This window comes from Xenopus tropicalis, chromosome 7 (genome assembly GCF_000004195.4).
Source record: "Xenopus tropicalis strain Nigerian chromosome 7, UCB_Xtro_10.0, whole genome shotgun sequence".
Taxonomy (NCBI): Eukaryota; Metazoa; Chordata; class Amphibia; order Anura; family Pipidae; genus Xenopus; species Xenopus tropicalis.
Genome location: NC_030683.2, coordinates 125,441,099 through 125,455,430, shown reverse-complemented (window position 1 = coordinate 125,455,430; position 14,332 = coordinate 125,441,099). Strand labels below are relative to the sequence as shown.

At 40.2% G+C, this 14,332-nt stretch overlaps 1 protein-coding gene across 42 annotated transcripts in view; it reads left to right on the top strand.

Annotated features, from left to right (window-relative positions):
- Positions 1–14,332, top strand: part of LOC101731739 (cell wall protein DAN4) — a 45,141-nt gene that overhangs the window by 18,165 nt on the left and 12,644 nt on the right. For 8 of the 42 annotated variants that reach the window (XM_031906179.1, XM_031906198.1, XM_031906194.1 and 5 more), the window contains exons 9-22: positions 1,322–1,351; positions 2,970–3,020; positions 8,489–8,563; positions 9,562–9,630; positions 10,449–10,511; positions 10,641–10,703; positions 10,933–10,992; positions 11,187–11,243; positions 11,634–11,696; positions 12,242–12,298; positions 12,587–12,643; positions 13,004–13,066; positions 13,277–13,342; positions 13,628–13,684. In XM_031906179.1, coding sequence (XP_031762039.1) covers positions 1,322–1,351; positions 2,970–3,020; positions 8,489–8,563; positions 9,562–9,630; positions 10,449–10,511; positions 10,641–10,703; positions 10,933–10,992; positions 11,187–11,243; positions 11,634–11,696; positions 12,242–12,298; positions 12,587–12,643; positions 13,004–13,066; positions 13,277–13,342; positions 13,628–13,684 — 831 coding nt within the window. The remainder of the gene's footprint in view (positions 1–1,321; positions 1,352–2,969; positions 3,021–8,488; positions 8,564–9,561; positions 9,631–10,448; positions 10,512–10,640; positions 10,704–10,932; positions 10,993–11,186; positions 11,244–11,633; positions 11,697–12,241; positions 12,299–12,586; positions 12,644–13,003; positions 13,067–13,276; positions 13,343–13,627; positions 13,685–14,332) is intronic. The other 34 variants (XM_031906171.1, XM_031906183.1, XM_031906182.1 and 31 more) reach the window with 31 other exon arrangements.

Below are 14,332 nucleotides of genomic sequence, written 5' to 3'. Positions count from 1 at the left end.
TTTTAACGCTACGAAAAAGGCGCAACTTTTCGCGTAAGTTTTAACGCTACGGAAAAATCGCAAGATTTTACGCAACTTTCGTAAAGGCTACGAAAAACTCGCGTTTTTACGCAAAAATCGTATTGGTAACGAAAAATTCGTAAAGACGCCGAAAAAATCGCAAAACATACGAAAAAGTCGCAAAATGTTCGTTTTCAAGTCGGAACTTTTCCAATTCGGGTCGGATTCGTGGGTTAGTAAATCAGCCCTTTGGTCACCTCCAAAACCCCATTATTTTATTCCTTCTCAGAAAACTGAGTGGAAAATGTTTCGATTTTTTTTCTGTGATTAGGGTTTTTTAAAATTCAATCTTTTCACATTATAATAATGAAAGAAAGTGTGTGCATATTACCAGGAATATGGTAGCTACATAGTATGATGAATATGTTTTTCATTCAATATTGTATGTATGTAGGTATGTATATCTTTATATATATAAAGTGCTGCTTATGTACCCAGCGCTGTACAGTAGAATTCATTAATACAAACAGGGGGTTATTAAGATAATAATAGATAAATACACAGTATAACAATAAATACAGATAAATACAAGTTGCAATAAGATAAGAGTCAAAGACACAAGAGGATGGAGGTCCCTGCCCCATAGAGCTTACAATCTATATGGGAGGGTAAGAGTCAAAGACACAAGAGGATGGAGGTCCCTGCCCCATAGAGCTTACAATCTATATTAATAAGTAGGGATGGGTGAAATAACTTGCCAGTAGTGATGAGCGAATCTCACCAGTTTCGCTTTGCCAAAAAATTAGCTAATCTTAGAAAAGATTTGCGAAACGCCGGAGAAAAAAAAGCAACATTTTTTGGGTGGCGTGTATAAAAATGGGACACAGGACACGCCCCAAAAATTGTCACGTGGCTAATTTTTCCGCAACAAATTTAGACATCCGTTTTGCAAAAAAACCCGCCAATGGCGAAATGTGAAATTTGCCATGAATCCATGCCTCATGAATTATTTTACCCATCACCATACGCCAGCCATGGATTCACTGTGAATTTCACCACTGGCAGATTGTTTTGCAAAATGGGCGTCCAAAATGCGCTACGACAAAATTCACAGAGAGACAAAAAATGGTCACCTGCGTAAAAAAAAAAAAAAAAATTGTTGTGCACGTTAAAACGCAGAGAAAAAAAAACTTGCACATGTCAAAGAAAAATTTCACAAAAGCCAATTTTTTTCACGTCGTTTCTCGAATCTTTTGAAAGATTCTCAAATTTGACAGATTCTCTCTTAACCATTAAGAAGTCAATTTCCTTTTATTTACAGAGACAACAACCCCTTTGAGGACCACAAAAGGTAACTTTTTATAGTGAACTGATTACACATTTGATACAAATATGAGGAGATCAATTTATTAATTTTTAAGCTCAAATTAAAAAAAACCAAAAACTTTCCCCTAAGAAATATTTCCAAAATATAATAATTGAACAATTTAAGTCTGATTCACTCTCTCATCATAACTCATGCACCTTAGCATTGACGCCCGCGACTATTTATTTATATCTTAGTTGGGATCAAGTACAGGTACTGTTTTATTATTACAGAGAAAAGGGAATCATTTAACCATGAAATAAACCCAATAGGGCTGTTCTGCCCCAATAAGGGGTAATTATATCTTAGTTGGGATCAAGTACAGGTACTGTTTTATTATTACAGAGAAAAGGGAATCATTTAACCATTAAATAAACCCAATAGGGCTGTTCTGCCCCCAATAAGGGGTAATTATATCTTAGTTGGGATCAAGTACAGGTACTGTTTTATTATTACAGAGAAAAGGGAATCATTTAACCATTAAATAAACCCAATAGGGCTGTTCTGCCCCCAATAAGGGGTAATTATATCTTAGTTGGGATCAAGTACAGGTACTGTTTTATTATTACAGAGAAAAGGGAATCATTTAACCATTAAATAAACCCAATAGGGCTGTTCTGCCCCCAATAAGGGGTAATTATATCTTAGTTGGGATCAAGTACAGGAACTGTTTTATTATTACAGAGAAAAGGGAATCATTTAACCATTAAATAAACCCAATAGGGCTGTTCTGCCCCCAATAAGGGGTAATTATATCTTAGTTGGGATCAAGTACAGGTACTGTTTTATTATTATAGAGAAAAGGGAATCATTTAACCATGAAATAAACCCAATAGGGCTGTTCTGCCCCAATAAGGGGTAATTATATCTTAGTTGGGATCAAGTACAGGTACTGTTTTATTATTATAGAGAAAAGGGAATCATTTAACCATTAAATAAACCCAATAGGGCTGTTCTGCCCCCAATAAGGGGTAATTATATCTTAGTTGGGATCAAGTACAGGTACTGTTTTATTATTATAGAGAAAAGGGAATCATTTAACCATTAAATAAACCCAATAGGACTGTTCTGCCCCCAATAAGGGGTAATTATATCTTAGTTGGGATCAAGTACAGGTACTGTTTTATTATTACAGAGAAGAAGGAAATCAGTTTTAAAATTCTGAATTATTTGATAAAAATGGAGTCTATGGGAGACAGGCTTTCTGTAATTTGGAGCTTTCTGGATAACAGGTTTCCGGATAAGGGATCCCATACCTGTATTGCATATTTTGATGTGGTATATATATTATGGCACAAATAAAAGATACCTTTTCTACTTTTTAAAATATCAGTGTGCCCCAAGTCTATTCTATTTTCCTTCCTTTATAAGTTTCTGTAGATTATAAACCTCGTTACCTCTTGTACCGGCAAATATTTGTAAAAAATCTTTAAGGTTCATGCATGTACCCATCTAACGTAGAGCAATGCGGAATATATTGACAAGTTATTTAAATGTGTTAATGAATTCAAAATCATTTCCTATATTTCTATTTAAAAAAGAAGAAAATCAGTCTCATTTACAAAGAAGTAATAAGACAATTACAATCTTTTTCATTCAACAGAAACCCCAGCAACAGCGACATCAACCCCAAGGGTGGAAACATCTACAATGGGTATTTTTTTTTTAATATAAATGTAGGGATCCCCAAGATTTGGGGCCCCTAGGATGGGTTCTCCTTAGACAGGCACTAGAGGGTGGCCTTAGAGAATTGGACACCTAAAAGTGGTCCTAGATGTTATTCTGCTGAAAGGGAGTTTCCCCTGCATTTCTCACCAGCAACCACTAGAAGGGGTGCTGGGATATATAAAGGGATGCAGCCATGTGCTGGCAGACATTTTGTTAGCCCAGAGAGTGCACAGGTAGTGTGCACTCCTGGCACAGTTAATAGATAGCAGTTTCTATATAAGAGGACATTCTAGGAGTGTCATGTAGGACACCAGAGGTTAGAATGGGCAGACATCGCCCCTCCAGGAGTGGTAGCGAGGTTAAGACCTCCCAGCATTACATCTGCTGGAGTGCAGGGACACAAGTGGCTAGGTAGGTGGACAAGGTCCCCATTAGTCCAGGAGGCCGGATCTGAGGGTGCCTTATGTGAGTACCGGTGTGGGTCCCTGGGGTGTAACGTCCTAGCGGAGTACCGGGGGAACTCTATGAGAGAGTGTCTCTGCCGTGAGTACCTGGGAGAGCACCCAGAGGGGAGCATATGTCGGGAGTACCGTAGGGTATGCCAACAGGAAAAGGTTCTCAATGAGAAGTAAGGAGTATATGCTCTGCACTGTGTATGATTGATATGCCGCTCCTGGAGAGGTTTCTGCCTAATAAACCATTTCATCTGCTTTACTCATACCACCGTGTTGTGAGATCTATCCAGCCCAGAGGACCACTACCAGCTGGTAAGGAATAACCCCAGGGTGGGGTACATCTGCCAGGAGTACGTGGGTCCCAAGAGGGGCATAACAAGCTATTAAGTTCCCAGGGGGTGGATTATAGTTCCACAACACCATCCCTGGGTGGAGGCACGCCAATTAAGGGAGAATCCCTTGTAAACCCCCATAGTAAGCGGGGGCTCAGGACTCCTGTAGCGCCAAGTATAGTGCTCCAGCAGGTAGTGCCACACAAGCATTTAAATAGTGGGCTACATAAACTCATCCTGTACAAAATATTATCTATAGATCAGTCTGCAAGATTGAATGATCCTATTCTGACTCCAATTGCTGAGACCTCTCTCCCTGGGCCTGTATGGAGCTGGGCACAACCACTGTGGGCAATCTGTGCCAGATAGCAGAACCCACCAGGCACTTGGAATCCACAAGGGTTCTTTATATAATATGGGTGAACAAATGCTGGAGTGGGTATACAAATGTTGAAGGTCAAAAAGAATATTGCTTTCCTAACCCCTAGAGTAGCTCCTCACACTAAAAAGCAGGAACAGGAAAGGGATGATGGGAGGAACTGACCTGACATATAATGAAGGGATGATAGGAGGGTCTACAGACTTAGAAATAAACAACTTGCAATATGACCTTGGTCACTATGTGGCAGTATAACAATGTATATGCATATAAACCATTACTTTTAAAAATAATACACAAATAGTGATGAGCAAATCTGTCCCGTTTCGCTTCACCATAAAATTCACAAACGGCAAAAAAATTTGCGAAACGCATTTGTCGTGCGATTTGTTTTGTCGCCCGTGGTTATTTTTTGTCACCCGCATCTATGTTTTTTGTCGCCGGCATCTATTTTTTGTCACCCATGCTTTTTGACGCGACTGTGCCCAATTTGACGCAGCCACATCCAATTTGACACGTGACAAAAAAATTCCGCGTGACATTTTTTCACGGCGAATTTTCACGGAAGTTTCAAGAAACAATTCGCCAATAGCGAAATGCAGAAATTCGCTGTGGATCAATGCCTGGCAAAAAAAATTCACTCATCACTATACACAAATATTAACTGCTAGGACAACACAGATCCATTTCTATTTAATAACATCCTTAATATTGGGAAGATGTTGTTGTTTCCAATAACTTGCCTATAATATTTTATTGGCCAGAAGAATATGCATAAGAGAATATGCATAAGAATAGTTTTTTGTTCCAAAGGCAGGTATTGGGGTAATAATCCAAGTAACGCTAGTTCAGTTGTTTTGGGAATCAGAGATATCTTCAATTAGTTTGAATATTTGTGACCAATACGCTTTAGCAGTTTGGCATTCCCACCGTATATGGAATAAGGATCCAGCTTTTCCACAAAGTCTCCAGCATGAGTCCTGAATGTTCTGATAGATGTTGTAGAGTAGAGATGGTGTCGAACACCATCTGAATTGTAGTTTTATTATCTGCTCTTTATGATTTAGACCAGGGATCCCCAACCTTTCTTACTCGTGAGCCACAGCCAAATGTAAAAAGACTTGGGGAGCAACACAAGCACCATAAAAGTTCATGGAGGAGCCAAATAAGGGCTGTGATTGGCTATTAGGGGCCTCTATGCACCCTATCAGCTTACAGGGGGCTTTATTTGGTAGGAAATCTTGATTTTATTCAACCAAAACTTGCCCCCAAGTCAGGAATTAAAAAATAACTACCTGGTTTGGGGGCACTGGGGAGCAACATCCAAAGACTGGGGAGCAAAATGTTGCTCACGAGCCACTAGTCACTGATGTACGATTGACTCCAAATGGTAAAAATTCATATTTTTTCTAAGTTTTAGAACTGTGCATATTTTCTGCAATTTTTTAGTTAATTTCCGCAACTTTTTTGTACTTTGCGACAATTTGTGCGACAAAATCGTATTGTTTCAATGAGTACGAAAGTTTCATTATTCATTCAAACTTCAGTATCGCGACTTTCCTTGGGCCAGGTTGGAGCTGCAGAGTGCCATTGAGCCCTATGGGAGACTTTCCTTGGGCCGGGTTGGAGCTGCAGAGTGCCATTGAGCCCTATGGGAGACTTTCCTTGGGCCGGGTTGGAGCTGCAGGGTGCCATTGAGCCCTATGGGTGACTTTCCTTGGGCCGGGTTGGAGCTGCAGAGTGCCATTGAGCCCTATGGGAGACTTTCCTTGAGCCAGGTTGGAGCTACAGAGTGCCATTGAGCCCTATGGGAGACTTTCCTTGGGCCGGGTTGGAGCTGCAGAGTGCCATTGAGCCCTATGGGAGACTTTCCTTGGGCCAGGTTGGAGCTGCAGAGTGCCATTGAGCCCTATGGGAGACTTTCCTTGGGCCAGGTTGGAGCTGCAGAGTGCCATTGAGCCCTATGGGAGACTTTCCTTGGGCCGGGTTGGAGCTGCAGAGCGCCATTGAGCCCTATGGGAGACTTTCCTTGGGCCAGGTTGGAGCTGCAGAGCGCCATTGAGCCCTATGGGAGACTTTCCTTGGGCCAGGTTGGAGCTGCAGAGTGCCATTGAGCCCTATGGGAGACTTTCCTTGGGCTGGGTTGGAGCTGCAGAGTGCCATTGAGCCCTATGGGAGGCTTTCCTTGGGCCGGGTTGGAGCTGCAGAGCGCCATTGAGCCCTATGGGAGACTTTCCTTGGGCTGGGTTGGAGCTGCAGAGTGCCATTGAGCCCTATGGGAGGCTTTCCTTGGGCCGGGTTGGAGCTGCAGAGTGCCATTGAGCCCTATGGGAGACTTTCCATGGGTCGGGTTGGAGCTGCAGAGTGCCATTGAGCCCTATGGGAGGCTTTCCTTGGGCCGGGTTGGAGCTGCAGAGTGCCATTGAGCCCTATGGGAGACTTTCCTTGGGCCAGGTTGGAGCTGCAGAGTGCCATTGAGCCCTATGGGTGACTTTCCTTGGGCCGGGTTGGAGCTGCAGAGTGCCATTGAGCCCTATGGGAGACTTTCCATGGGTCGGGTTGGAGCTGCAGAGTGCCATTGAGCCCTATGGGAGGCTTTCCATGGGCCGGGTTGGAGCTGCAGAGTGCCATTGAGCCCTATGGGAGGCTTTCCTTGGGCCGGGTTGGAGCTGCAGAGTGCCATTGAGCCCTATGGGAGGCTTTCCTTGGGCCGGGTTGGAGCTGCAGAGTGCCATTGAGCCCTATGGGAGACTTTCCTTGGGCCGGGTTGGAGCTGCAGAGTGCCATTGAGCCCTATGGGAGGCTTTCCTTGGGCCGGGTTGGAGCTGCAGAGTGCCATTGAGCCCTATGGGAGACTTTCCTTGGGCCGGGTTGGAGCTGCAGAGTGCCATTGAGCCCTATGGGAGACTTTCCTTGGGCCGGGTTGGAGCTGCAGAGTGCCATTGAGCCCTATGGGAGACTTTCCTTGGGCCGGGTTGGAGCTGCAGAGTGCCATTGAGCCCTATGGGAGACTTTCCTTGGGCCGGGTTGGAGCTGCAGAGTGCCATTGAACCCTATGGGAGGCTTTCCTTGGGCCGGGTTGGAGCTGCAGAGTGCCATTGAGCCCTATGGGAGACTTCCCTTGGGCCAGGTTGGAGCTGCAGAGTGCCATTGAGCCCTATGGGAGACTTTCCTTGGGCCGGGTTGGAGCTGCAGAGTGCCATTGAGCCCTATGGGAGACTTCCCTTGGGCCAGGTTGGAGCTGCAGAGTGCCATTGAGCCCTATGGGAGACTTTCCTTGGGCCGGGTTGGAGCTGCAGAGTGCCATTGAGCCCTATGGGAGGCTTCCAAAATCATGCACTGAAGGATCAAAGTAAGAAAGGTTTTCGTGCCTTTTATGATCATTCGGATATGAAAATTTCTGAACTTTTGTATCGTACCACAATATTTTCGTACAACCACAACGTGATGCAAAATTTTTGTAGTTGATAGGAATGTTTCTTAAACGTACTTTTCAAAGTCCAAAATTTGGACTTTGATAAATCAGCCCTTGGAGTATTTTGATATTTGTTTGGGTATTGTAACCCATGTTAAATTGTTAATTGTCTATACTGAGATTTTTTTCCCCATGAATAGTGTAAATGAATTTGTGAAATGGCAAAAAATTCACAAAATGCAGTTACCGTCTCAGACATTTTTTTTTTTTTGCTTTGATGTATCTTATTTTTAGATATTTATAAAAGTTTGTACTGGGAACTCCAAATTGATCTTGTATTGATTTGATTTCAGTCCTTGTTTATCAAACAGTTGTGATAAATTGGTGAGACCATTATGAATTCACTCACTGAGTTGTAATTTGGGGATTAATTGTCTTTTCCGACATTTATTATGTGTCAGAATTACAAAACATGAGTGTGAAAATACCCATCTGAAAGCTGTTGATGTCAATATTTTTTGGGCCCTTTTACTTTCAGGTATTTGTGTTTTTTGTGTTTCTTTTGTGCTATTTGTCAAATTCACAATTCGCGACATTCACTTTTTTTTAATTCATTTCATCTTTTTTTATTGTGGTTTTCAATAAATAAGAAAACATTCATGATTTTTTTTTAAAAGTAAGTCGTGGTAGAAAAAAACCTCTACACCAATTAGATTTTTAATAAATGGGGCTCCCCGAAGCTGAGATATTTATTGCCTATTAAAGTAACAATCTAAGACATTTTTCTGTACTTGGGAGATGTTTCTCTGGTAAAAAAAAAATGAAATAAACCACAAGGAGATTATAAATAAAATACTGATTTGTTTTTATCAGCAGAGAACTCAACTGTATTCACTATGTCTACATCAACCCCAGTGTTGGAGACTCTACACAATATATTTACAACAGGTAATCCTATATAATAAATGTATTGCACTACACAACCTTATACAGGTATGGGATCCCTTATCTGGAAACCCGTTATTCAGAAATCTCCGAATTACAGAAAGGCCATCTCCCATAGACATTTTAATTAAATAATTTTAAAACTGGTTTCCTTTTTCTCTGTAGTAATAAAACAGAACCTCTACTTGATCCCAACTAAGTTATAATTACCCCTTATTGGGGCAGAACAGCCCTATTGGGTTTATTTAATGGTTAAATGATTCCCTATTCTCTTTAATAATAAAACAGTACCTGTACTTGATCCCAACTAAGATATAATTACCCCTTATTGGGGGCAGAACAATCCTATTGGGTTTATTTAATGGTTAAATGATTCCCTTTTCTCTGTAATAATAAAACAGTACCTGTACTTGATCCCAACTAAGATATAATTACCCCTTATTGGGGGCAGAACAGCCCTATTGGGTTTATTTAATGGTTAAATGATTCCCTTTTCTCTGTAATAATAAAACAGTACCTGTACTTGATCCCAACTAAGATAATCTGTCACGTTTCGCTTCAGTGAAAAATTTGCAAATCTTTCAAATGAAAAAATGTTGCGCGCCAAAAAAATTGATGCCCGCGGCTATTCTTTTGACGTATTCTTTCATCCATTTTGGGAAACAATCTGCCATTGGTGAAACATGGAAATTCACCGCAAATCCATGCCTGGTGAAACATTTCGCCTATCACTAAATGTGGTTTATTTTTATTTTGCACATTTGATTTCATGAACTTATAAAAGGCTACATTAGTTTAGCAACTTAACATTTCCAAATGGAACCAGTTTGTGAGCAGAATATTGTGTTAAAAATCATAGACAAAGTTGCTCCATGCACAATTGATTGTACTGCATCACTGAGCTGGCTGAATGTAAGAAACAATAAACAATAAAACATCTATATTCCTGAGGATTATATGTGCATATTCAAATGTAGACTAACTGGACATATTTTATTCAGCAGAGACCACAACAACGCTAACAAGGACCCCAATGGTGTTACAGACGTTACAAGTAACATCATCAACAGGTATCTGGGGGCTAAATTACTGTGTTTATTGCTGACTCTAAGGGGCACATTTACAAATCCACAAACATCCAAAAGCGTCCGAATGCGTTTTTTTCGTAATGATCAGTATTTTTGCGTTTTTTTCGTCGCCATCGCGATTGTTTCGTATTTTACGCGACTTCTTCGTCGCCGTTACGACTTTATTGTATATTTTCCGCGACTTTTTCGTCGGCGTCACCAAAAATTCGGATTGGGTTTTCCGCCGTTTACTATAGCGCAAGACAAAAAAATCGCGACGGCGACTAAATTATCGTGCAAAATACGATAAAGTCGCGCCGCCGCCAAAAAAGTCGCAACAAATACGAAACAATCGGGACGGCGATGAAAAAAAACCGCAAAATTTTTGTTTCCAATCCGTTTTTTTCCCATTCGGGATTCGAGGATTAGTAAATGTGCCCGTAATTATCTGTATGGATCTTGGGAGATGATAAAAACTCCATTAAACTGTGATGTACAAATTGCTTCCCAGCCAGTTATGGTAATGTATCATGTTTTCTGCAGCTCGTTCCCAATCTAAAGTATGTTTTAATTATGAGGATGGCATTTGATCAAGATTTTCACCTAGAAATGCGGTGACACAACAATGGGCCCTACTGATATGTAATCTCCGATGATAATAGCAGACTTAAGACAAGTCATAATGTTTTTTGGTGATACATTTTCCTCAAGAAATCAAAATGCAATCCCATAGAGATATTACTTTGGTAGGAGGTAAAAAAAAAAAAATGAATCTAATAATGTTGGGGGTTTATTTTATTTATTTATTTTTTTTTTATCAGAAACCACAACTGTGCCGATAACAATCCCAACATTGGGGACTACACAGGAAATGTCAACAACAGGTAATTGTGCTCTGAAATGAATGAAATAAGCGAGTTTCAAGAGCAAGTTTGTCATTTTAAAAAAATGCTGGAGAGAAACAATGAGAGAAAATATGAATGTAATAATATCGGGGATTTATTTTTAATCAGAAACCACAACTGTGCCGATAACAATCCCAACATTGGGGACTACACAGGAAATGTCAACAACAGGTAATTGTCTCTGTAATAAATATATCATTATCTACATCTTTGTTCAACAAACTGACTTTTAGCCTTGGCTCCAGCTGTAGACAGGAAACCATCTCCTGAAACAACCTACAGGTATATAATATTTTAGCTTTATAAGGACATATGTGCCAAAGCCATTATATGTTTTACTGTGCTGCCTCCAAAAGAAATAAAATGATACCTGATAATACAAATACGTTTTTTTTCTCAGCAGAGACCAGAACCTCAACAGCCTCAACATTGGAAGCTACACCAGAAACATCTTTACCAAGTAATACATTTGTCTTTGTGTCTATCTGTCTGCCTATCTGTCTGACTGCTTTCCATCAAGTCACATTGATTGCAAGATTCTGTACTGGGCAATGCAGGGCTGTGTAACTGAAGGAATAGTGGGCATACTGTATACTGGAGAAAAATATATTTGCTTGAAATTTTTTGGCAAAACAATGCACATTTTTTATTCAGCAGAGACTACATCAGGCTTGAGAGCAAGTCCCCTGGTGCAAGAAACATCTACAGCAGGTACCGTTTCTTCATTAAAATTAGTGATGAGCAAATCTGTCCCATTTTGCTTGAAATGGCAAAATTTTCCAAAATGTATTAAAGTCAATGGACTTTTTTTGTGGCGACTTCTTTCATAATGGGGGACTTTCTTTTTTTCTGACCATCTGACTTTTTTTTCAGTCACTGGAGTCTATGGGTATTTTATTTTGCAGTGAAACCACTTTAAAAATGTAGCTAATCACTAAAATTAAACTTTTAATGAAATCGCCGACCAAAGTCACAAGTGCGCTCTGAAATTAATAAAATAAGTGAGTTTCAAGAGTTTTCATTTAAAAAAAATGCTGAAAAGAAACAATAAGAGAAAATTTGAAAGTAATTATGTCGGGAAATAATTATTTTTTTTATCAGAAACCACAACTGTGCCGATAACAATCGCAACATTGGGGACTACACAGGAAATGTCAACAACAGGTAATTGTCTCTGTAATAAATACATCATTATCTACATCTTTGTTCAACAAACTGACTTTTAGCCTTGGCTCCAGCTGTAGACAGGAAACCATCCCCTATAAATGATCTATATAATATTAGGACAGATGTGCCAAAGCCATTATATGTTTTACTGTGCTGCCTCCCAAAGAAAGAAAGTGATACAGGTATAGGACCCATTATCCAGAATGCCCGGGACCAAGGGTATTCCGGATAAGGGGTTTTTCCGTAATTTGGATCTTCATACCTGAAGTCTATTAAAAAATCAATAAAACATTAATTAAACTCAATAAGATTATTTTGCATCCAGTAAGGGATTAATTATATCTTTGTTTGGATCAAATACAAAGAACTGTTTTATTTTTACAGAGAAAAAGGAAATCAATTTTTAAAATCTGAATTATTTGCTCATAATGGAGTCTATAGGAGACAGGCTTTCCGTAATTCGGAGCTTTCTGGATATCGGGTCTCCGGATAAGGGATCCCATACCTGTACCTGAAATTACGAATATGTTTTTTCTCAACAGAGACCAGAACCTCAACAGCCTCAACTTTGGAAGCTACACCAGAAACATCTTCACCAAGTAATACATTTGTCTATGTGTCTGTCTGTCTGTCTGTCTGCTTTCCATTTCCCCTCTATATCACTTGCCCTGACTGTTTTACTAAACATAAATATAATAGCCCAGTAATCTATAGAATGACTGATTATACTCCTAAAGTGATTCAGCCATCAAACCACCATTGATTGCAAGATTCTGTACTGGGCAATGCAGGGCTGTGTTACTGAAGGAATAGTAGACATACTGTATACTGGAGAAAAATATATTTGTATGAAATTATTTGGCAAAACAATGCACTTTTATATTCAGCAGAAACTACATCAAGCTTCAGAGCAAGTCCCCTGGTGCAAGAAACATCTACAGCAGGTACCGTTTCTTCATTAAAAATTAGTGATGAGCAAATCTGTCCCATTTTGCTCCACCTAAAAATTCTTGAAATAGCAAAAATTTCCAAAATGTATTTAAGTCTATGGGCTTTTTTTGTGGCAACTTCTTCCGTAGCTTACAACTTTTTTTTTTCTTACCGCATTACTTTTTTTTAATCTCCAATATAATAGCAGCTCAAGGCAAGTTATAAAGTTTTTCGGTGATACATTTTCCTCAAGGAATCAAAATGCAATCCCATAGAGATTTTACTCTCGTAGGAGGTTAAAAAAAGAAACCCGGAAAGAAACAATAAGAGAAAATTTGAATGTTATAATGTTGGGGGTTTATTTTTTTTATCAGAAACCACAACTGTGCCAACAACAATCCCAGCATTGGGGACTACACAGGAAATGTCAACAACAGGTAATTGTCTCTGTAATAAATACATCATTATCTACATCTTTGTTCAACAAACTGACTTTTAGCCTTGAAACCATCCCCTATAAATGATCTATATAATATTACAGCTTTATAAGGACAGATGTGCCAAAGCCATTGCATGTTTTACTGCACTGCCTCCCAAAGAAAGAAAGAAAATGATACCTGAAATCACAAATATGTGTTTTTCTTCAGCAGAGACCACAACAAAAGTGACAAGAGGCTCAACATTGGAAGCTACACCAGAAACATCTTCACCAGGTAATTCAGTTGTCTTTGTGTCTGTCTGTCTGACTGTCTGCTTTCCATTCCCCCTCTATATCATTTGCCCTGACTGTTTTGTAAACGTAAATATAACAGCTCAGTACTCTATAAAATGACTGATTATACTCCTAAAGTGATTCAGCCATCAAGCCACCATTGATTGCAAGATTCTGTACTGGCAATGCAGGGCTGTATTACTGAAGGAATAGTGGACATACTGTATACTGGAGAAAATATATTTGCATGAAATTACTTGGCAAAACAATGCACTTTTATATTCAGCAGAGACTACATCAGGCTTGAGAGCAAGTCCCCTGGTGCAAGAAACATCTACAGCAGGTAGTTTTGTATGAATGACAAGAAAGTTATAATAGGATTTGTTGTATATTTAGCATTACACATATTTGGCCACTAGGTGTCACCAGAGGACCGCTTTGAAACTCCAGCTACGTCACTAGTTTTGCTGTTATAAGGAGTGGAGGACATGAGACACGCCCCTCATATGCCCCTGACGAAAACGTGTAGGGCGGGGCTGGCGAGATTCTGCTAGTTAGCCAGCTAGTTAATTGACCGGCACGCTTGTGCCGAGTGTAGGCGGCTCATGATAGCCGCAGGTAGAAGCGAGGGGATAGGGATTTGATGCAAGTGGCTTCTGATAGCCGGTGGCAGCACTGAGAAGGGGTATCCAGGGGGAGGTGGCTGTTAGTTTTTAGTTTTTTTGACTTCGATTGATCGGCATATTAAGGCCGTATTCAGCACAGGGGTGGTGGATGCTGTTAGGAGTTTGGGTTTGCTCAATGAGCACTTTTGGCCTCAGATCTGAAAAGCAGTCTGGCGGGAGTATAACAGTGTGAATGCTTTCCCGGTACCCTCCCTAAGTATTTATTGATATATTTATTTGAATCTATTGCTGGACTATCGCATTTATTCCCCTGTATGTGCCTATAAGGCTTCCTTTGTCCACTGTCCCTCATTTCCCCTCTATGT